Below are 24,842 nucleotides of genomic sequence, written 5' to 3' on the forward strand. Positions count from 1 at the left end.
AATATGCTTCAATATGAAGGGGTTAATATGCCTCAATATGAAGGGGGAGAATATGGGGGAGAATATGCCTAAATATGAAGGGGGAGAATATACCTCAATATGAAGGGGAGAATATGCCTCAATATGAAGGGGGGGGGGGAATATGAAGGGAGAGAATATGCCTAAATATGAAGGGGGAGAATATGCCTAAATATGAAGGGGAGAATATGCCTCAATATGAAGGGGAGAATATGCCTAAATATGAAGGGGGAGAATATGCCTCAATATGAAGGGGATACACTTAATAAGTTTGTTGAAGACCAAGATATTGAAAGTACCGGAGAAACTATTAATTTGATCACATACATTTTGGTCATTAAAACCATACAATATGTATATTTTAGTTCTTGGGACGCAAACATAGTAACTAATTTACAACAGTGATTTATCAATATTTTTATTTTTTATTTTTTCAAGGGACGGTCCCTGAAGACCAAACACCCTTTTATATCACAGATGAACACAAGAGTTGTCTATTATACAATAGTTACAGCCCTTCGAGTTACAATGTACCACATACAAATACAAGTTTCACAGCACTCATTGAAGTCAAATAGCACAATTTTGTTATCAGATATGTTGCAATAAATTCATACACAATAATGGTCAAACATAAAACTTTCATATTCATTTAAAAATATTATTCTTTCTTAGGTTAATTAACCTAAAGCATAAATATAATGCTCTGCCTATTGTTTGTTTGTCTAAAAGGTATAATGAAAATCAACGAGAAATTAGAACATGCCTGCTTTTATTTACCAATGCAACATATAAACCCATGCTTGGTAAACACTGGCTTACAGAAGAACGTACATGTACCGGTCATTCCTGATTCAGGTCACTTAGATTCTGTCAAAATTCAAAAATTACTATGAAATTAATAAATTAACATTAACTGGAAAGCAATTAAACTCCAAAAACTCTACAATAACATGTCTTAACCAATAGCACACCATAAAATATTACAGCATTGACCAAGTGTTATACAAGCCTGGAATATATGGAATATGGAAAATAGTGAGTGATAATTGATAACATTTTCTCACTTCCATGCGTTGTTACTATAAAAATGAACAGCGTACATATTCCAGCTCTATATAAGGCCATGTTTAATTTTTACATACAATATGAAATAAATTATAAAATCAGAACATAAGAATTGATCTGTATGTAGTACATGTAACAAGAAAGGCATTTCAACAATTCACTTAATCACTTCAGTGTTCTGTTGACAATGTGAACACAATATGTGGTACATACAAACAAGTCACTAAATTAAATAACACTAGACCTGAAACATCTAGGTACAAAACAAAAGTGAAGACAAACGACTGAGCACAAACACATCTTCAGAATCACAAATAAATTAAATGAATGCATCTAGTTTCTTATCAATAGCTAAAAACAATCACCAAGTTTCATAGCAATAGATAAAATATTTGTTCTACCTTGCTACACAATTTACGACAGCTTTAGTTTCATTTTTTAAATTCAGAAATGAAATTTAAAGATAATCTATAATGTTAATATTGCAACTTTTTGTCTGGTTTCTCTACGCTTTTAAAACAGTCACGACACACTATTACAACCAATAAATATTCGGGAACATGTAAAATATTCAACAGTAGTTTGTATTTTTTTTTAATGTTTAAATAACTTTAAAAAAATAATTCCTTATTCATAGATAAAGAGCACACACACAAATTAAAGAGTTAGTCAAAATAGCCGACAAAGATCCCCTGACGTCCCATGTCCTCCACAATTAGCAAGACAATCTTAAGTTAATTGGCAAATCGGCTACACAGAACAAATGGCATTATAAAGAGGTAGTTTCTTGTTGATGGTGATGGAATAAGAAAGTATGAACAACATTCCAAGTGTGCTTGTTTTGAGAACACGGCCAAATTGCACATGGACACAACATGTTGGGAAATGTGTTTAACTGTTTGAATTTACATTGTGTATACAAATGTTCTGACATCCAGAACAATTAGTTTTATTTACTCAGTTGCATTATTATGGAGCACTTTATTAGATTGGAAATGCTAAATGCTGTTCAAAACAGACAGGTACTAGCTAACAATACTGGGACAAATACAGCTGTGGATCAAGTGATTATCATGCTGTTTTAGTTTATATTTAACACATACTAGTTTTACTATCATTAATATTTGAATATTCAAATACAATTATCATATTAAAAAACACAATTTTGCAGGTTGCAAGGACCTCTACATGAAAATTGTAAAAAGATTATGTGCATAATTATAAAATACACACTTTAAATGATTGTTAGTGTCCAATATAAGCAAGAACATGCGATCTTGCAAATTTTCTTTAATTTTAATAGAAGGCAATTAAAAAGTTGTTATTTGGCAAAAATACTAACTTACAGATATTAGTCAAACTGAAAGTGAAATGACAATTTAACTATCATGATAACATCGACACATTATTAAAGTATAAAAATGATGAAAGACTTTGGTTGTATTGGTTTTTTATAATTATAAAAAAACACAATACATTTAATCATATACTCATACATACTTCGTATCTACTTATTAAGCAACATGATCTAGTATGACAGTTGAATAAATTTTGATTAAGAGTAACTACAAAAACAACAGACATTGTACAATTTATACAAATTGCCTTTTTTTTATATAATTTTTTAAAAATAATGAAAAAATCTTCACAAGAGTCAACAGTTAATAGTCACAAATCAGGATTCTAGGTAGTGAGTCTAACTTAACAAGAGCACCGCATAACTGTTGCCACCCTCGGCTGCAGGTTTAGTTTTGAATAAATGAATGCTTGTCAGATTTTTTTATATTTTATTTTAGAGGTCACAGTTACCTTGACCTTTGACCTAGTGACCCAAAAATGGGTGTGGCATGTAGAAATCATCAGGTTGCAGCTGCATATGAAGTTTCAAAGTTGTAGGTTGAAGCACTTTGATTTTAGAGCAAATGTTTAAGACCTTAAAAAATGTTCAGGTTTTAGCACGACCCCGACGGCGGTTGACGAGCTGGCTATGACAATACCTCAGGTTTTCTCCGAAAACAGCCGAGCTAAAAATTAATACTCCTCTAGGAAAGCCTGTGAATTTTTACATTTGCCAAACTTCAAAAAGCGCTTGCTAAGGAATTTCAGTTATAATACAAATGACAGTAATTATCCTTTGGTTGATAATACTTAAATAAATTATGTTAAATAGCCTGGAAAGTGTTTTTAATAGCATATCCATATGTTTAAAAACAATTCCTTTCCACTCTAAATTCAATTTGGAAAATACAAATTTTAAATACTGGTAATTTGTTTTTACCATTAATATGCTTAACTTAAAGAAATAATTTGAGAATGAGAGATCTGGTTGAAACTTTATATAGTTTTTTATCTCACAAACTCCTAGCTCAATCTAATATATATTTCTCAGGAACACACTGTTTGACAGCCTGTTTGAACGTAACCTCTTAAAGTTACTAAAACATGGACGGTTGAGAAAAACAAAACACTCTGCTTTATTCTCCTAAAAATTCTGTACAAGTAAACAATACTGCCACAATCCCAATCCTGTACACTGGTATTTGAACAGACATGTGACTGATTCAAGTCCATCGCTCCATTCCTTCAGGTCACATCCATGGGAAGTACTGTTTCTATCGTGTGGTTGTTTAAATCTTTGGAATCTACATGGTTTTGTCTGGAAGAGGAAAATTAGAGTCGCGTTCTGAGAAAACTGTGTTTAATGCATGTGCCTAAAGTGTTGTCCCAGATCAGGGACGAAAATTTCCGCTTTTATGGTATTTTTCGTTTAAAGGAAGTCTTTTCTTCATGAAAATCCAGTTAAGGTGGAAAGTGTCATCCATTAGCCTGTGTGGACTGCACAGGCTAATCTGGGACGTCGCTTTAAGCACATGCATTTAACCCAGTTTTCTCAGAACGCGTCTCAATTATAAAGCTTTTACAATCTGATGAACAATACTTGATTGACCCAAGTCGGAAGTAATCTAATCTCTTGGCGTACAAACAATTTTTTGCCTATTATATGCACTTGAATCAAATTCATATCATTACATCAAAATAAAAGATATGTGGTCACCCTAGTTTAAATGACAATACATAACTCCATAGATTAAGAGTATATATACAGGTGTGTGGTTGAGGACAAGTCAAATGGATGGACAATCCTGTGAACTGTTTTCGGATGAGATTTGTATAACAGGGTGACAAATCTCTTTAAACAGACATACACATTAACACCAAGTTTTAGGAACATCGGGCAATACACTTGACTTCTAGTATGCTGACAACAAAAATGCGGGCAAAGAAAAATGTTGACCACAAAGAGCTTATTACTATATCAAGCATGTTATTCTCAGAAAAGCTCAAAAAAATATCAACTGTTCACTGAACGATTTTAGCTGTGTGAATCAACAGAATGATTTAATTCAAGTAAGGGATAGGAGATCTGATAAACAGACACTAAACCGTCTTGGGGTATATAACAACAAACAATGTCTCTTACTTGATTGCTGTCTGAAGGACTGTATTCTGGGAGGCAGCAAAGCGATAGAGGTTTGCAGCTGTAAGGCTGTTCTTGCCCGCCAGATTATTAATGGACGTCAACACAGTGCTAACAGCTGATGCGTTCGACAGTGCCGACACAGGGGATGAACTTGCAGCCATGGAGACGGGACTAGAGTTCAGGAGTGGCTGAAGGGCGTAGGAGGAGATGGGAGTGACGAGAGACGAGGGAGCGTGATGGTGGTGATTGTTGTTGTTCAGCGGAAGATTTAGCTGCAGGATATCTGCTGCCGGTGACGTAGAAAGACCCTGGTCTGAAAATTCACGATTAGCAACGGTTGAAAATCAAAATTGTATCAGCTACCTTTAAATCACTTATATTCTATTGATTCTCTATAAGAACATATCTTTTCCTACTTTATTAAATTTAAAGGGACCAAAGTTAAAAATAATAAGGTACTGGAATTACATGAATGTTCCCAAGTAGATTTCAACATTATAAATACTTAATACATGCGTTTCCAAATGAATTCTAGTAGTCTAAGTCTATATCCTGACCACTTCCAACAACCTTTCATTTGCGCTACTGACATGTATAATTTGTGTTGTTTTTTTTTGTGTTCAAAAGCTTGCATTGATTGTAACTGGACAGAACTAGAGACAAATTGCAGAATGCAGCAACCTGCTCTTTTTTGCTTCCCCCTTTTGCTCATTTGTAATGGTCAACACATAGAAAAGAAAATCTTTGAAAATTGAAGTCATTTTGAAAATATTCTGTACCCAAAGAAGATGGCTTACAGACATTAATTACAAAAGACTCAGAAATTACTTGAATTACATAATGCATTATTAAATGTCAGCAAACTTTCTGACTTTCCACTCAACCCCATTTTAGTAGACCCTCTCAGTACATGGCATGATCCTGAATCTTTCCCTAGTCATACCATGCAATGTAATCAATGTCTACTAACTCCATGAGTGATCATCAGACTGTTTAAAGATTTTTAAACTCAATATCTTCTGTATAAATTTTGACCTCCTAGTCCGAACGTTAGCTTAAAGTTGTATTTAAGATGTTTTTAATAAGAAAATCTTTGGTCTGCACAAATATCACACACAAGATATCTCAGGATTTATTGACTTAATGAATTTTCATCCAGTCCTTATACCAAAAACAAAGATATCCTGCCAACATCTACGGTAAAACTGTAAGGATCCAAATGAAAGAGTACCAAACAGCCAAAGTGTAATCAGGTTACAAAAAATATTTATTGTAACAAAACCACCTTACAACATTAAGTCAACAACTGAAAGATGTTAATTTTCAAAGTGAGAACATAAAAGACCACCTTTATGTTGCTTTTAACAAAATAAGATTCTGGCTGGAGTTTGGCTCAAAACTGAAAGAATCCCAGCCAAGACAAAATAGTTCAATGGTTCCCTTCTAAAACAATATAGAAAATATACAAAGAATCTCTATGTAAATTTCTTCATACACAGAAATACACATACTATCTGTAATTGTAGTTATTGGTCCATTCAGAAGGTTGACAGAAGTAGTTGCTATTGAGCTTGCACCATTGATTGCTGCTGTTGACGTAGCACTATGCTGCTGTTGCACTTGAGCGGTGTTTATGACTGCTGATACAGCAAACTTTGCACTGGCAGTGTCCAGAGTGAAACGAGAGGTGGGTTGGGATGAGAAGGAATGTTCTAAGCCAGTCAATGAGGAATCGAGATCACACGTTTGGTGTCTGAGCAACTGCTCCTGCTGTTCACGTTGCATCTGAAGCAGTTGCTCCTGATGGGACGTGAAATAGTCCATACTAAAGTCATTGTCTTGAGATGAGAATGAATTAGAACCGATATGGTAACCACTTTCCATGTCTGGTGGAGGTGAATGCGGCCGGAAATGAGATCTGAAATTGATATGCAACCATCTGAAAGAGCACTTTTTTAAAACAGGTATGCCATTTTAAGTCCAGAACAATCATTCCAAAAATAATTTTGGCAAGTGCTAGATTGCAAATGGCTATTTCAGTGATACTCAAACTTGATAGTTAACAGATGATCAAACTTTTAATATATATTTTTTTAAATAATTTACAGCAGCACTGTGACAATTAATTGAATGTAAGGTGCTGAAAAGGAAAGGCTTAATACATGTATGTAACATGTGAACAAAACTATGACCTACATATGAAAGTAGCATACTTTAGACTCACATTAGGGGCCTTCACAATTTTGACTAAGGCGATACTGACAAACTATTGAATATGATAACATGTAAATATGCATTGTACAATGCAGAGCCAGTAACTGTTACAAGCGTTCTAGTCTTTGATTATGCAATGGCTAAACATTGTAAACAATGGTACCATTTCCGCATACTTACATTTTTGAGTGTTTAATGTATGTTACATAGTCTCCAATGACTCCTGAATATGAGCCTGACCCTGAGAGATCTGCCTGCTGTAAACCATCGTCCCACGGGGAATACCCGCGATCTAACAATATTCTGTAATGGCAAATATTGAAACATCGACTTGAAATAAATATACAAATACACCTTTTTTTACTTCCATTTTGCAGGTTAAATGCTTCAGATGTCCACTATAATTAACTGCTCAGATGCTTTAGTCATAGAAATCTGCTCAACAGATGATACATTAGCAGACATATTGAAGAACAGATTGCTTAAGTTTTGCTTTAAACAGATTCTGCCCCATTCACAGGACTGATCTTTCCTAAAATTGTTGAAAACTAATGCATTAAAATCACCATCATTACATATATAAATATTCAAGAAATTTTAATATGTAATAAAATTAACATAAGGCCCTCAGCTCTCATAATCACGGTCATAGATCGCGCTGCAGTTCTTATTCTGTACCAAGTACAGTCAGAAATAAGACGGGATGGGTAAGGACACAAGAGGGTTTTAGTACAGACAGAAATAAGTATGGAAAAATGAAAAGAAAAAGATTAAAAGATTTAAAGCTAAAGACTTAGTACAAAAACATGACTGCCCCAATCTCATATTTCTGTTCACATCATTGGGCCAAGTTCCGACAAATATGTGTCATTATCAGGAAAATGTAATAATAAATCTAATAAACATCTGCAATAAGTCTCAGGGCTCGCGCTAGGGGACGGACCTGAGCGACTAAGTCGCTTTCTTACGCCAAACGTCGCCTTAAATTTAAGAAAGTGTAGATAACAAGAGCTGTCTCAATCGGAAGACATATGCCCCCCAAAAAAACACTTTTTCAAAACCTAAACGCAGATTTCAAAACCTAAACGCAGACCCTAAGTTCAAATTCAAGGTCAAAGGGGTCAAAATGTGTGTGCATATGGAAAGGCCTTGTCCATATACACATGCATACCAAATATGAAGGTTACATCTGAAGCGACATAGAAGTTATGAGCATTTTTTGAAACCTCAACGCAAAAGTGCGACGGACAGACAGACGGACGGACAGTGCGACTGCTATATGCCAACCTAGCTAGCCAATCAACATTGAGTTCGCTCACACATAATATTGGGTCATTCATGCGCAGACACTGTATACTTGGAAATACACAGTTGATATTGTCGTCTGCCAACACTAGAGTGGCCGATGACAAACGTCGTATTTAAAGATAAACAAATGAGAAGGAGCCTGACAATAAAAAAATTATTTCTAAGTTGATCCCTTTACATTTCTACCGACTATTGATCTGAATTAACAAAAGGATGGTAATTAAATAATTAGATCTATGTCGATGTTGTTGCACCTTTCTGCCGATTATCGTTTGAAATTAAAAGGTGATAATTAACTTGTTTTTAACCCACAAATTATGCTATTGTAAAGCATTATGTCAATTAAATTGTTTATTAATAACGTATTTGCTAGGTCTCCGATCTTCATTTTTTTGCTGTCAAACGATATGCACAATTTGTTTCATGTGCGTAACGCATACAATTTTTCGGACTGTCGTTTTTGGATACATTATTTTTCATTGATTATAATTTAATTTCGAAGTTCTTTAAAGAAGAAATAAAATGAAGAATACAGATGGGGTGATGCGGACGGTGTGGTTTATCATATTTCGAATTGTATTCACATGAAATTGCAATTGGAAAGACTATTAAAAATAACAAGGGCTGTTGGTAAAACATGCATGCCCCCCATATGGGCTGTCCGTTGTAGTGGCAGCAATTGTGTGAATACGTTTTTTGTCATTGTGACCTTGACCTTTGACCTAGTGACCTGAAAATCAATAGGGGTCATCTGTGAGTCATGATCAATGTACCTATGAAGTGTCATGATCCTAGGAAAAAGTGTTCTTGAGTTATCATCCGAAAATCATTTTACTATTTCGGGTCACCGTGACCTTGACCTTTGACCTTGACCTCAAAATCAATAGAGGTCATCTGCGAGTCATGATCAATCTACCTGTGAAGTTTCATGATCCTAGGCATATGCGTTCTTGAGTTATCATCCGAAAACCATTTTACTATTTCAGGTCACCAAGACCTTGACCTCAAAATCAATAGGGGTCATCTGCGAGTCATGATCAATCTACCCATGAAGTTTCATGATCCTAGGCGTATGCATTCTTGAGTTATCATCCGGAAACCATTTTACTATTTCGGGTCACCGTGACCTTGACCTTTGACCTAGTGACCTCAAAATCAATAGGGGTCATCTGCGAGTCATGATCAATTTACCCATGAAGTTTCATGATCCTAGGCGTATGCGTTCTTGAGTTATCCTTCAAAAACCATTTTACTATTTCGGGTCACCGTGACCTTGACCTTTGACCTAGCGACCTCAAAATCAATAGGGGTCATCTGCAAGTCATGATCAATGTACCTTTGAAGTTTCATGATCCTAGGCCCAAGCGTTCTTGAGTTATCGTCCGACAACCACCTGGTGGACGGACCAACAGACAGACATGAGCAAAGCAATATACCCCCTCTTCTTCGAAGGGGGGCATAACAAATAATTATTACGAAAGCAAATGCTAAATGTCAATAAATGTAATTATTTCAAATGTAAATATTTATCTGGTGTGACAGTTTTATTAAGCTTATGTTCTCTACTGCTTCATAAACATATTATCTTTGAAATACTTTAGTCTGTATAATATGATATTAACATCAAAATGGATTGAATATAGAGCTAGTAAAATATTAGTTATTTATCCGTCGTGTCTATCATAACTTGGTTAATTAGAACTGCTGGAAAAATTAAGATACACAAAAGAAATATAATTATGCGCACTACAGTGGCATACTTCAATAATGTGATACACATATATGTGTTTTGTAACGCCCTACATGCAAACCCTTGTGTCTGAGTCTCTTCACTTCTCCCTAGAGTCTCCTCACTTCTCCCTAAATCAGTGTCCAGGGAGAAGTCACTTCTCCCTTAAATTTGTGCCCAGCGTGAGCCCTGAGTCTTACACAATACCCAATACACATGTCTAACAACTACAACAAATCTGAGCTGCTAAGAATAATAAGAGTCGCTTTCTGAGAAAACAGGACTTGATGCATGTGTTGTCCAAATTAGCCAGTGCATTACGCAAAGGTTATTCAGGCACACTTTTTGTCTTTTATTGCACTTTTATTTAAAAAAAAAGTCCCTTCTTAACAAATATCCATTTAAGGCTGAAAGTGTAGTCCCAGATAAACCTGTTCAAACGGCACAGGCTAATCTGTGATGACACAACGCACATTTTTTTTTACGGAACAAGGCTCATATTCTAATAACAAAAGCTTATTTGTCAATTAAGGGATGAAAGCCATACCTTCCACCTCTACCGACCCTTCTGCGTGCAAAGCCGATACATGTTTGAGGCTGGGAGAGTGATGTCAGGGAGTAACGGAACCGCTTGTCGCCTATACCACCATCCTCTGGACTGCACCACGGCCAATTACCAAGGCGATCTAGTATAGGCTGTAAGATATAACACAAATATGCAAAAACAAATTCATATTATTGGAACTTTTCAGTTAGATATTAAAAGCCATACATCTTGTTTTTTAAAGGGTAATTATACCTTATGCTGGCCTGCCTGACAAAAAGCTGTTATGGTTTATATTATCTGTGCAAACTTAACAAGACATGCTGCAGTTTTAAACGAAACAATGCTTCCAGAAAAATTCAATGCATTTTGATTTTTTTTTTGTAATTATCTGATACTTGACCACACAAATAAGCCACTTAATGTAGTCAGATGTTCCATACAACAAGTAAATCAGTGTTAAATATCCAGTAGCTTAACAGCCAGGGGGCAGTCAAATGAAATTCAATCTAGAATAAATACTGATGTAAAAAGTCATCTTGTTAAAATTGCAAATGATTTTTTTAGTTTCAAAACCTACCGCATAGTAGCTACAGTTCTTCTTTCTCTTGAAGGCATAGATACCATCCGGATCGTTTTCATCTTCTTGGTCAGAGGGAGACATCTGACAAAAACAAATGACAATAACTTGAAAATGGATGCCAAAAACATGATCATACATGCAATGTAATGAACTGCAATCATTCTAATGAATATCAACCTTATTAATCTTGTGCAAGAAAATTGTCAATATCACATCATAATATTCAAGTCTACATTCTTACTGCTTGCTGTCATAGCCCATCCCACATAATTCAGTCTCACATAAGTATTTCCACAATGTGAATATTTTATCCTTTTACAATCAATTGCACAATTGAATAACTTAAAACAATTAAAGACATGTATAACCAGACCTTAAGATATTAACATGCATACTTGTGAAAACATAATTAATAATTTACATCATGAAAATATAAGTGTGGCAAAATTTAAACACATGTAGTATGTAATACCCTGCCTAATGTTGTCTACATACAGCTAAGACCTAACAGCAAGATCTGTCAAAGAGTTGCAAAAAGAGTGTACAAACCGGTGAGAAAGGTTCATCCTCGGAGCTAAAGAGATCAGATTGCAGCATTCCCATATCGGTATTGGCGTACAGTGGTTGAGCATTGGAATTCATGTTAGATGGTTGAGATACAGATGTTTTGTGCTTCCTCTTGCGATATTCACGCTTCTTCTGTTTGACTGCAACCTCCTCCTAGAGGGGATAATGATATTACAATGTGAATGTTTCACTAATGTGTATTTGGATGCAATATTCAATAGTTCATTTTATAACCACACTTTAAATTTGATAATCTTTCATGTACGAAAATATACACCATTCCAACAATTCGAAGTTTAAGAGAACACGTTTTATTATGACTAGTTGTAACAACAAACGTTTTATATAACTATTTAATAAAACTTTCAATACATATTAAATAAAGGGATGTTATTTTTTTAAATACCAAGAGCAGTCCATAATTTCTACACAATGGACTTACAAATAAAAGTGAACAAACAGCATTCATTTGAGCAGCTGAACTTACCCCAGTGTCCCAGTATTTCCAAGTATATGGTGAGACAAAGGGGAGTAACTTACCCCAGTATTCCAGTCTTTCCAAGTATATGGTGAAACAAAGGGAGGTAATTTGTGCCTTATAGACTCTGCCTCTGTCAACATAGTGCCATCATAGTCTTCCAACTGGTATCTGCAAACAAAGGATTTTGATTAAAAACATTGCTAGCATGGCCATTAAAGTGTTTGTATGATTTCCAGATATGTCTGTAAATAAGCTTTTTACATAAATGAAAAACATAATAAGCAAAAAAGCTTCATATTGTATTAATGAAAATAGTGTACTTTATTGCAAAGACCATTATTAACATGCTGTAAATAACTTGCGCATAGTAAAAGAAGTTTCTTTCCTAATGAGGTCTCATTAATTATTCCAAACAATTATTTTAGTATACTTTCTCAGACAAACAATTAAATACATGTTGTTGCTAATGAATTTATGTCAAAATTACAACAAAGTCAACAACTTTGTATTAATTGTAATAACACAACTCTTTGCGTTTCACCTTTTTTCTGCTATTTCAATTGCTAACTGCAGCATTTCCTTCTTCATCTTTTCTCTTCGTTTCACGAATTCCAAAAGCGTTCTGAAATCATTAACAGGGTCCTTAATTTGATTCACGACATAAACTATAACTAAATAAATTATTGATAAACTTTTAAGTTGTCAAAAACTTGATTTCCTTTAAAATTGTCAAAAACATTTTATACATGGATATCAGAAAATGTAGTCAGTTGTAACTGGTTAGACAGTTGTACATTAATCAATCATCAATACAATACACACAATATTTAAATCTTAATAAAACTAGGCCTAAGCGTTCTTGAGTTATCATCCGGAAACTGTGACCTTGACCTTTGACCTAGTGACCTGAAAATCAATAGGGGTCATCTGCGAGTCATGATCAATCTACCTATGAAGTTTCTTGATCCTAGGCCTAAGCGTTCTTGAGTTATCATCCGGAAACCATTTTACTATTTCGGGTCACCATGACCTTGACCTTTGACCTAGTGACCTCAAAATCAATTGGGGTCATCTGCGAGTCATGATCAATGTACCTATGAAGTTTCATGATCCTAGGCCTAAGCGTTCTTGAGTTATTATCCGGAAACCATTTTACTATTTCGGGTCACCGTGACCTTGACCTTTGACCTAGTGACCTCAAAATCAATTGGGGTCATCTGCGAGTCATGATCAATGTACCTATGAAGTTTCATGATCCTAGGCCCAAGCGTTTTTTAGTTATCGTCTGACAACCACCTGGTGGACGGACCGACCGACCGACCGACATGAGCAAGGGGGGCATAAAAAGACAAATAAGACAAAGTATGTACAAACAAGATATGTGTTTGTGAATTGCAATGCCCCCTACTTCACTGTAAAGCCTCATAGCAGCAAAATGACATCAGTGTTATTTTTGAGAAAATTGTTCAATCCAAGGTCCTTTACTATGGTAAAAACAAGAGGGCCATGATGGCCCTGTATCGCTCCACTGCTGAAAAAGCTGAAACAAATATTCCCCCCCCCCCTCCCCCCCCCCCCCCCCCCGGGCAGGGTCAAATTTGATCCAAGGCATAATTTGAACAAACTTGGTAGAGAACCATTAGATGTCACTACATACCGAATTTGGTAGCCCTATGCCTAATGGTTAAGCACAAGAAGATTTTAAAGTTTTCACAAAATAAGCCCTATATAAGCATATAATCGATTTTGTGGCCCCCAGGGCAGGGTCAAATTTGACCCCTGGGGCATAATTTAAACAAACTAAGTGGAGGACTATACAATGTCACTACATACCAAATTGTGTAGCCCTAGGCCTAATGGTTATATACAAGATTTTTTTTTTTAAGTTTTCACAAAATAGGCATTATATAAACATATGTTCAATTTTGTGACCCCAGGGGCAGGTTCAAATTTGAACCCAGGGATAAAATTTGAACAAATTTGGTAGAGTACTATAAGATGTCACTACATACTAAATTTGATAGCCCTAGCAGGGGTGTCAATTGTCCCAAATTTGAAATCCGGAAAATTAAGCCGAGAGTCTGAGGCCGTAGGATAAAGGAAAGAGAGGGCCCAACCCCCCACCCCCCCCTGAGCCCTAGCTTCTAGCTTATTGTTCTTTTTTATAGTCTTTCTAGGTGCATTTTCTGGTGAGTACAATGCGAAATATTATAAACCAAACCATCCGTAACACCGCATGTGTATTTGTATTCTAAACAAATCAGGGGTTTTTTTTACTAAGAAAGTGACGCCGATAATCGGCGTCTTCCCCTACCAGAATTTTTCCCCCAAAACTACCATTTCCCCTCCAAAAATTAAATTTTTCACCAAAATACATGTATAATATTTTACCCTCAAAGAAATCTTTTTTTCTTTCTTTTGGGAAGTCGACACTTATACCTCAGTCACAAATAGAGACCGATCGCCGTCCGATCAGCGGCCGATGTATTTTTCCGCTCATCGGGCTGGCGACCGGGCGATGATCGCACAGGCATCGGGTCATTTTGTTGCATCGGGCGGCGTCCGGATTAATTTTAAGTCTCACTTAAAATTTTACCCGACGTCGGGCCCGGGAAGGAATCGTATTGAGATCGTAAAAAGATCGGACGATCAACGCACGGTTATCGCCCGGCGATCGCCCGACATCGGATTCATCGTACGCGTATCGGCAAAAATCAAGATATTTCACAGGGACGTATACATCGGCCGGCGACCGTCCGATTGCCGGAGGGCCTCCGCACGATGCCCGACGGACGCCGGACGATGTTCGTTATAATACACGTACAATGAAGCCGATGTCGGGCGCACGCCGGGCGATAACCGTTCGTTGATCGTCCGATCTTTTATCGATCTCAACTCGATTCCTTCCCGGGCCCGATTTCGGGTAAAACAAACTGTGATATAAAAAATTAATCCGGACGCCGCTCGATGCTACAAAATGACCATGCGATCATCGGCCGGCGCATGCCCGATGAGCGGAAAAAAAACGTTTTAAACTTTGTCACACATCGGACGGCGGACGGCTCCGACGTGTCCAGTCTTCCCGATGCCTGGAGATCGGACACATCGGCCGGCGACCGGGTTATTTGTGACTGAGGCATTATCCTATTTGTACCATGTACAACGATCTCGCTCTCTCTCTCTCTCCCGACGAACACTCAAATCTGGGAATCCCAGTGATTCTATATATAGCTCTTAAATACGTCATGGAAACCGGGCAACTAATCGTATTAATCATGTGACTATTTTACTGGATTCCGGTCTTGCGCGAGAAGGTCGATTCGTCAATTAATTACCGGAAACCAATCGAGTTTTCATCCGGGTTATGTGAAAGCCAAGATGGGTATAAACGTTAAAACAGAAAAAAAGTCTCACAATAGGCATTCATACACGAACAAAATAAAACGTTCGGACTCGGAAAATATTAATTGCGTTGACGCATTTTTTAAGAATGAATCATCAAAAACCGTTGAAACCCAGCAGGATTCGGAGGTACATGTAATCAACATCGATTAATACTGTCGGATTATTGTGAAAGTGAAAGTAGACAATCGGCAGCTGCCGCACCTTTCCCTTCCAATACTGTAGCAGATCTAGATCGTCAACACATTCATCATGAAATTGAAATCACAATATTGAAATCGTTCCCCGGCCCCAGTTGAAAACATTTCCCATTATTAGATCTACCCCTGCAACTTTATTTAGGACTTTGACTTTAATATCATACTTGTTCATGTGTTTAAGAACAAAAAGGTCAGGGACATGTCTCTTTTTCTAAAAAAAAAACTGAAGTCTGTAGGCGAGTTATAGACATTGAAATGAACAGTTTTTAAAAACCTGAAGTCTGTAGGCGAGTTATAGACATTGAAATGAACAGTTTTTATTTTTTCCCCAAATATGTCTTTTTCGCGCTCGATTTTCCCCTTTTACCCAGCGTCCAGCGTCTTCCCCTTTTTCTAAAAAAAACCCCTGCAAATGATATTAAGATCTTCAAAATTAAATTAAAATCGACAAACCATACCGTATCCGAAAACGACTGTCCGAAAACATGTCCCGATACATCATTTGCAAATGAAATAAAATATGCATATCGTTTGACTGCAGAAAATGTAAACCAGTAACCTAGCAAATACGCAGTCAATATATAATTTGATTAACATATTGTTTTAAAATATGATATTGCAGTGCTTTACTTTGTCAGTTACTGCTCATCATGTCAGTGCCAGCCGCTTACCAATCAGAAATAAATAAAATCGGTACCAAGCGCAAATGTCCGGAATGCCGACGATGCTATAACAATATTCGTTCTGAAATGATCCCGCACTAAAAGAATTTTGTCCCTACCCCACCCCCCTTAAACAAACTCATCGGATTTACATTCACCTCAAAATCAACCCAGGACGGCTCAAATCCGGATTTCCGGAATAATCCGGAAAATTGACACCCCTGCCTAGGCTGGATGGTTATGGACATAAATTTTTTGAAGTTTTGACCCCAGGGGCATAATTTGAACAAATTTGGTAGAGAACTATAAGATTTCACTTCATAACAAATTTGGTAGCCCTAGGCCCAATGTTTATGGACAAGATATTTTTTCGGCGTTAGCTGTATACGCCAGCTTTTCACCTTAGCCTGACCTTTGTTAGCGTCCAATAGAATTCAAATAAAACAAAGTACAGATGAATACACTTCATTGACTGCATTGGCTGATTTGAGAATACGACCAGAACATTGGAAACATGTCCGCGTCTTTGTTTTACTGCGTGTTCAGCATGAAACAATTTTATATCTAATGAAAAGGCTTAATAGATAGAACAGTTTTACACTCAATCTCGACATCGATACAGTTTGTGCGTCCACCTTTTATTTTCAGAAGATTTTCAGCGCGAGAACTTTTGCACTTAAAGGCTATGTTCTCATATTTAGTACTAACTTCCATATTCCTGTCAACATGTTAACATGTTAAAGTATAGAGAGCAGTGGAAGCGAAGACTCACTTTAATGCATTGCATTTCAACTCGCGAGGTATATCGGGTCAATTTGCGGCCACTGTGTGTGAATGTCAGAGTTTACATACAGGTCATCGCTGCGTCTCTACCCTATGTGCTGATCGGAGTTCGCGGCCAGGAAAATAATCGTTACATAATAAAGACGCTATAGCGTGAACTAGGTGAACTGGAATTTTCTTTAGACCAGACAGATGTTAAATGAAGATATCCAGCGATATCAAATGGTATGTCAATAATAGATTCTTAATGTGTTTTACAACAATACCATGATAAATATTATTTTTAATTAATTTAACAAGAATTATGCCATCATATTGACTAATGAATTTAGCATGAGCGCAATGATTCTCGATACTGTAAATAATCGAATCAAATAGCAACGCCAGACAAACCACTAAAACAGGTTTGTTCGAAGAACGTGCGTATAAATATTTAAAATATGTATGGATACTTCGCGTGTGGCCGATTGACTCATATGTTTTAATTTCACTTCCATTCTTCTTTTGGTTTTCTGTTTTGTATCTATACGTTTATGACCAGCAATATGTAATAATGTAAAATAAGCCGCGAAAACTCCGCGTATCATCCCGTACTGCGTTTGCTGCAGCTAAGAATTGCACAGAAAAAGACATTCGCTATCTTTGATCTCATTCATTGAAGTCTTTACCTTTCATTAACTGCAACCACAATCAACCCCGTATATCTTTTTTAAAGATATTTCTTGTTTAAGTTTTCCCACAATAGGCCTTATATTAGCATATATTCAATTTTGTGACCCTCGGGGCAGGGTCAAACTTGACCCCAGGGGCATAATTTGAACAAACTTGGTAGAGGACTATAAGATGTCACTACATACCAAATTTGGTAGCCCTAGGCCCAATGTTTATGGACAAGATTTTTAAAGTTTTCAAAAAATAAGACCTTTATAATCATATATTCAATTTTGTGACCCCCGGGGCAGTTTCAAATTTGACCCTAGGGGCATAATTTGAACAAACTAAGAAGAGAACTATTACATGTCACTACATACCAAATTTGGTAGCCCTATGCCATACAGTTATGGACAAGAATTTTGATAGTTTTCACAAAATAGGCCTTATATAAGCATATGTTCAATTTTGTGAATATGGGGCAGGGTCAAACTTGACCCCAGGGGCATAATTTGAAAACAAGGGCTGTTTGTAAAACATGCATGCCCCCCATATGGGCTGTCCGTTGTAGTGGCAGCCATTGTGTGAATACGATTTTTGTCACTGTGACCTTGACCTTTGACCTAGTGACCTGAAAATCAATAGGGGTCATCTGCGAGTCACGATCAATGTACCTATGAAGTGTCATGATCCTAGGCAAAAGCCTTCTTGAGTTATCATCCGAAAATCATTTTACTATTTCGGGTCACCGTGACCTTTGACCTTGTGACCTCAAAATCAATAGCGGTCATCTGCAAGTCATGATCAATCTACCTATGAAGTTTCATGATCCTAGGCGTATGCGTTCTTGAGTTATCATCCGAAAACCATTTTACTATTCCGGGTCACCGTGACCTTTGACCTAGTGACCTCAAAATTAATAGGGGTCATCTGCGAGTCATGATCAATCTACCCATGAAGTTTCATGATCCTAGGCGTATGCGTTCTTGAGTTATCATCCGGAAACCATTTTACTATTTCGGGTCACCATGACCTTGACCTTTGACCTAGTGACCTCAAAATCAATAGGGGTCATCTGCGAGTCATGATCAATCTTCCCATGAAGTTTCATGATCCTAGGCGTATGCGTTCTTGAGTTATCATCCAGAAACCATTTTACTATTTCGGGTCACCGTGACCTTGACCTTTGACCTAGTGACCTCAAAATCAATAGGGGTCATCTGCAAGTCATGATCAATGTACCTATGAAGTTTCATGATCCTAGGCCCAAGCCTTCTTGGGTTATCGTCTGACAACCACCTGGTGGACAGACAGACCGACCGACAGACCAACATGAGCAAAGCAATATACCCCCTCTTCTTCGAAGGGGGGCATAAAAACTTGGTAGAGGACTATAAGATGTCACTACATCCCAAATTTGGTAGCCCTAGGCCCAATGGTTATGGACTAGAAGATTTTAAAAGTTTTCACAAAATAGGCCTAAAGCATATGTTCAATTATGTAATCCCCCGGGGCAGGGTCAAATTTGACCACATGGGGCAAAATTTGAAGAAATTTGGTAGAGGACTATTACATGCCTTTACATACCAAATTTGATAGCCATAGGCCCAATGGTTATGGTTGATAGGATTTTGAAAGTTTTCACAAAATAGACTTTATATAAGCATATGTTCAATTTTGTGACCCCCGGGACAGGGTCAAATTTGACCCCAGGGGCATATTTTGAAGACATTTGGTAGAGGACTATTAGATGTCTCTACATACCAAATTTGATAGACCTAGGCCCAATGGTTATGACGAGAAGATTTTGAAAGTTTTCACAAAATAGGCCTAATATAAGCACATGTTCAATTTTGTTATCCCCGGGGCAGGGTCAAATTTGACCCCAGGGACATAATTTGAAGAAATTTGGTGGAGGACAGGGCTTTCCACAGGTCATTTAACAATCCCTCGCCGGGGCGCTTGAATTTCGAAATCAGAGTTCCCTGGGCGCTTGAAATTTTCCAACCAGTGTATTTTTCAGTAAAAGAAAGTGGAGATTGTCAAACAAAATCATGGTTTCTATATCACTGTATCAATATTCCCTGTTTTAAAAGAAGCACTCGGTACCTACTTTCACAAGTAATCGCCATAAACACCACATTGTGTAATGGATAATCCACTGATAAGAGAATAGCATGACGCGCGTATCGATTATTCTAGCCACATTACACAGTCATTTAAATGCTGACAAGAATGTTTCAGGTAACTTTCCAGTCGTCAAACTGTAATGTTCATCGTCAAATCGGTTACGTGAATGCTTATAAGGGCGGGGTTAACTATCGACCATTATTTTTTATTGACGTCGGGCACAGAGTTTATCGCAGCTTGATTAGCAAGAAGTTGTACCATTTACGTAATATAAAACCGGTAACTAGTACTGTACAGTACATTAAAGACGGTTTCGGGCATCATTATCACACCTTTTCACTGTAAACAAGTGTTACATATGACCCATAATTAATACGAGAAATTAATTGCAAGTGTTGAACAATTAATTACTTATAGCGAGTAAGTTGTGCAAATAACTCCCGGTTAGAAGTATGCGATAAGTATTTCTGACATTTATTCGACATGTAATGCGCTTTAACAAATTTTCTTTGAATTAATTACGCACAGTTATAAATGTTTCGTACGATAATCGATACTTAGAAGACTGATGGCAACCGGCCGGAATCCTCGTGGACAACGTGATTTTCATGTATAATTCAGTCAAAACATTTATTCGACTCGTAAAGTGCTTAAACAAATTATCGTTGAATTCCTAACGCAACTGTTAATATTTGTTGAAATCTCAAATGGGGAATAATCAAATTTGTAATCCGAAACCCATTCCCGTAAGTGGATGTAAACGCGTTTTTAATCCGAAACATACTTCCGAATGTAAATTTTACCGCAACGTTAAAATATTATTGCTTCAAATTAGCAGTGCACATTTATTTTGTGTTGAATCTTTTTCTCAATTAAAAAGAGCGCGAAAATTATGCAGCATGTACAACGTCGCGTCATTTTCAGACAAAGCGTGCGCGTGTTGAGCGTTTTAACAAGCACACAACACGTCAGGGGATTGACGCATGTTCAGAGGCAATATTTCATCAAATCTATAAATAGACACTTAAAATTTATTTGATACTATAGAAAAATGGCAAGGTTTGTGTTAAAGAAATAATTGATAACTGGATTATCAGGTAATAAAAAGAAACTTGAAAAGTAGTAAGTATACAGTAATAGAGTCGGGTTGAAACGGATGTATTGGGGAATCATTCGAATCGGGATTTTTCTATCTGTGCGGGAAAGTTTTAAAACAATTTAACAATATAAAAAAGTATATATATTTTTAAATTACTAGGGGATTTTCTTGAAGAGTCATAGCGCACCAAATTACGTCTTTTGACGCTGTTTTTCTTAGAGTTATAACGCACCACAGAACGTGAATTGACACGTTAAATAAAAAACAATCAACGTATATAAGCCCCGAGGCGCCTGACAAAAATCCTGTGGAAAGCACTGGAGGACTATTAGATGTCTCTACATGCTAAATTTGGTAGCACTAGGCCCAATGGTTATGGACAAGACGTTTTGGAAGTTTTCACAAAATAGGCCTTATATAAGCATATGTTCAATTTTGTGGCCCCCGGGGCAGAGTCAAATTTGACCCCAGGGGCATAATTTGACCAAATTTGGTAGAGGACTATTAGATGTCTCTACATACCAAATTTGATAGCCCTAGGCATAATGGTTATGGACCAGAAGATTGTGTAAGTTTTCACAAAATAGGCCTTATATAAGCAAATTTTCATTTTTATGACCCCCGGGGCAGGGTCAAATTTGACCCCAGGGGCATAATTTGAACAAATTTGAAAGAGGTTCACCACAGGAATATTCCTGAGATATTTCATCAGAATTGGACCAGTAGTTTAGGAGATGTTTTAAGGAAAAGTTAAGGCATGCACGACGGACACAGGACCATGACATAAGCCTCGCTGGCCTCTGGCCAGTGGAGCTAATAAATGGATAGGAACAAAACTCTTAACACAATCAGCAAGACAGGCAGGTAGACTCAGACACACAAAAATAAAGTCAGCATCTGCAAACGTTTAGATAAAAAAAAACTTGTTTTTTACTGACAAGTGGAGACAGACAGACAGGGTAACTGTAATATGCCACCCTGCCAGAGCATAAATGATCTCGTTTTTGGGCACTAGTGACAAACACTGTGGTCATTTGTATGACGTTAAGTGATATTGAGTTTTCAATGCCAATAAATGTGAAAGTAAAAGAACAATTAGCAATTTTGAAAGGTTGAGCAAATATAAACCACACACTGTGTGGCCTCCTACAAGAGTTATTTAACCATCTGACAAGACATTTTTGTTAACTTCCTCAATGAGCATGTGAAAAAAACACACTAGTATTCCCATAGACAAAACCAAAACATTTTGTACTGGAGTATTTGGATAAATTTGACACAACAATTTTTTTTTGGTAAGTGTCCCAAAAAGGAGATGAAATAATCTTAATCTCTAATTAAATCAGGCCATCCTTAAAAATTCTTTTGTTTAGCATAACCCGACCGACCCACTAAAATCGGCCAGACTGAATTTTTTTTGGTGACTTTCCCCAAAAAAATTTTTTTGGGCTTGCCGAAAAATCTTTTCGCTAATTTTTTCCTTTCCGCTTTTTATCCTTTTCGGTTATTTGTGTCATTTAATTTAATGCTCTTTCAAGGATATCTAGAATAGCAATGAACAAAAAGCACACCAGTATTTTTTTGAGTCGCCTATTTATTTGACATATGCATATGCGATTAATTAGACTTTAAATACAATTAAACCGCTACTGTTTTTCTCGTATCCCTTTAATTAAAATACGCTGTTGTCGTTAAGGACAGTTTGGGAGTAAAAAAAAACAAATTAATTATCACCGTTCAATTCAATCGGCAATCGGCAGAGATGTGTAATATTATTGCCATATAACTTATTATTTAATTATCACTCTTAAATTCAGATCGGTAAATATTCGGTAGAAAGATAAAAAGTGGTCAGCTTAGAAATATTTATTGACGGGTATTGTTACGTTTTTGTTTCATTTGCTTATCTCTTAATAAGACTTTCCGACCGGTCGCTATTTTGGAGGCAGACGGCGATATTAAATGTGTATTCAAAGTATACAACATCTGCGCATGAATGACCCAATATTATCCGATAGCTCCACCCGTCCTCACGTTTCATTCGACAACGTCATGTCATGTGTAAGCGAGCTCAATGCTGATTGGCCAGCTACCATGTGCACTTCATTAACAATAAGGTCAAGCAATGTCTAATCGGGTAAAGACCGGGTTTCTTTAACTGTTCGAAATTGCGAACACTTTCATTGAAACAAATAGAAAAATATAGAAAACCAGTCCGGATTAAAATGGAGGATGTTTTCAACAAAATTTACCTAGATTTTCGCCATTTAGATTTTTCTTGTGCCAAATTTTCAATATTTCCGCAAATGACTCAAATGGCGAATGACAGCGCGAGCATTGCTAACGTGTCATTATTGAAATAAATGCTCACTATTACAGGGCTCGCGCTGTCATTCGCCCTTTGCGAAAGTATAGCAGATTTGGCCCAAGAAATATATAATTTGCGAATATGCTTAAATCTCATTAAATTTCATTGAAAACATCCGCCATATTAATCCAGAGTGTTTTTTTAAACTATTTTTCTGTTTGTTTCCATGAACAATTTAAAGCGCATATGGTAGCTGGCCAATCAACATTGAGTTCGCTATCGGGTAATATTGGGTCATTTATGCGCAGATAATGGAATACACAGTTGATATTGTCGTCTGCCTACAATATAACTGCCGCTGGCAAAAATCATAAAAAATATTATCAAATGAATAGAAGCGTAAAGCTCAATAAATTATTTTTAAGCTGATCACTTTACAAATTTCTACCAACTATCAATCTGAATTAAAGGATGATAATTAAATAATAAGTTACATGTCGAAGATTTTGCACCTTTCTGTTCTTGATTGAAATTTAAGTGTTATAATTACTTTTTTACTCACAACTATGCTATTGTAAAGTAATATGTCAACCAAATAGTATATAAATTACATATTTGCTAGGTTACTTGTTTTCATTTTCTGTAGTCAAACGATATGCACATTTTATTTCATGAGAAAATTGCCTACAATTTTTCGGACTGTCGTTTTCAGATTAAGTATTTTTCGTCGATTATATTATATTTTCGAAGTTCTTTATAGAAAAAATAGACTTACGAATACACATGCGGTGATACGGACGGTGCAGAAAAATTTTACCAGAGGCAGAAGACTTGGAGCTTTATTTGATAATAACCTTTCAGTTTGGTATATGTCGGAGTTCAATGTCAGAAAAAAAAAATTACTAAAAAAAATAAAATCCCTACCTACCTACCCACCAAAATTTACCTGGGTCGGGTTATGCCAAACAAACATTTTTTTAAGGATGGCCTCATAATTTGAACAAATCCTAGTTCACTTACCACCATACCTGGACAACAATGTTAATGTACATGTTAATGAGGAGATACAGGGCTACAGAGACAGTTGTAATCAAGTGCCAGTTGCTGTTTGGACACTTACACTGCCCTACTGAGATCTCGACGCAGTTTTAACATCTTCTCGTAAGACGTCTCATCGTTTTTACGATTCTGAAAGTATTAATTATTATATCAGATTCAGATGTGTGATATAAGAACAACCTCAGGGGAGAAAAATGCCCTTTCCTCATAACAAGCAGTGATTTTTTCTTCTTTATACTCCTAACAAGCAGTGATTTTTTTCTTCTTTATGAAGTTCTAAAAAACGGAACTTTCCCAATTCGGAAACAAGATGCGTTTGTGAAACACAATGTCCCCCTATATGACGTTTGACTTTGAAGGATGGCCTTGACCTTGTGAAGGATGACCTTGACCTTTCACCACTCAAAATGTGCAGCTCCATGAGATACACATGCATGCCAAATATCAAGTTGCTATATTCAATATTGCAAAAGTATTCATAAAATAAGCGATTTGGGCCACATATATTTGACCTCTGACCTTCAAGGATGACCTTGACCTTGACCTTTCACCACT

At 36.6% G+C, this 24,842-nt stretch overlaps 1 protein-coding gene across 1 annotated transcript in view; it reads right to left on the reverse strand.

The window, feature by feature from the left end:
• Window positions 1-420: 420 nt before the first annotated feature.
• Window positions 421-24,842, reverse strand: part of LOC127861098 (enhancer of polycomb homolog 1-like) — a 45,050-nt gene continuing 20,628 nt past the window's right edge. Inside the window, exons 5-14 of the mRNA XM_052399475.1 lie at window positions 24,349-24,416; window positions 12,535-12,615; window positions 12,053-12,161; window positions 11,495-11,665; window positions 10,943-11,026; window positions 10,366-10,514; window positions 6,962-7,084; window positions 6,079-6,485; window positions 4,568-4,880; window positions 421-3,742 (exon numbers count right to left, since the gene is read on the reverse strand). Of these exons, the coding sequence (XP_052255435.1) occupies window positions 3,670-3,742; window positions 4,568-4,880; window positions 6,079-6,485; window positions 6,962-7,084; window positions 10,366-10,514; window positions 10,943-11,026; window positions 11,495-11,665; window positions 12,053-12,161; window positions 12,535-12,615; window positions 24,349-24,416 (1,578 nt within the window). The 3' untranslated portion in view covers window positions 421-3,669. The remainder of the gene's footprint in view (window positions 3,743-4,567; window positions 4,881-6,078; window positions 6,486-6,961; window positions 7,085-10,365; window positions 10,515-10,942; window positions 11,027-11,494; window positions 11,666-12,052; window positions 12,162-12,534; window positions 12,616-24,348; window positions 24,417-24,842) is intronic.

The sequence above is a fragment of the Dreissena polymorpha genome, chromosome 15 (genome assembly GCF_020536995.1).
Source record: "Dreissena polymorpha isolate Duluth1 chromosome 15, UMN_Dpol_1.0, whole genome shotgun sequence".
NCBI classification, from domain to species: domain Eukaryota; kingdom Metazoa; phylum Mollusca; class Bivalvia; order Myida; family Dreissenidae; genus Dreissena; species Dreissena polymorpha.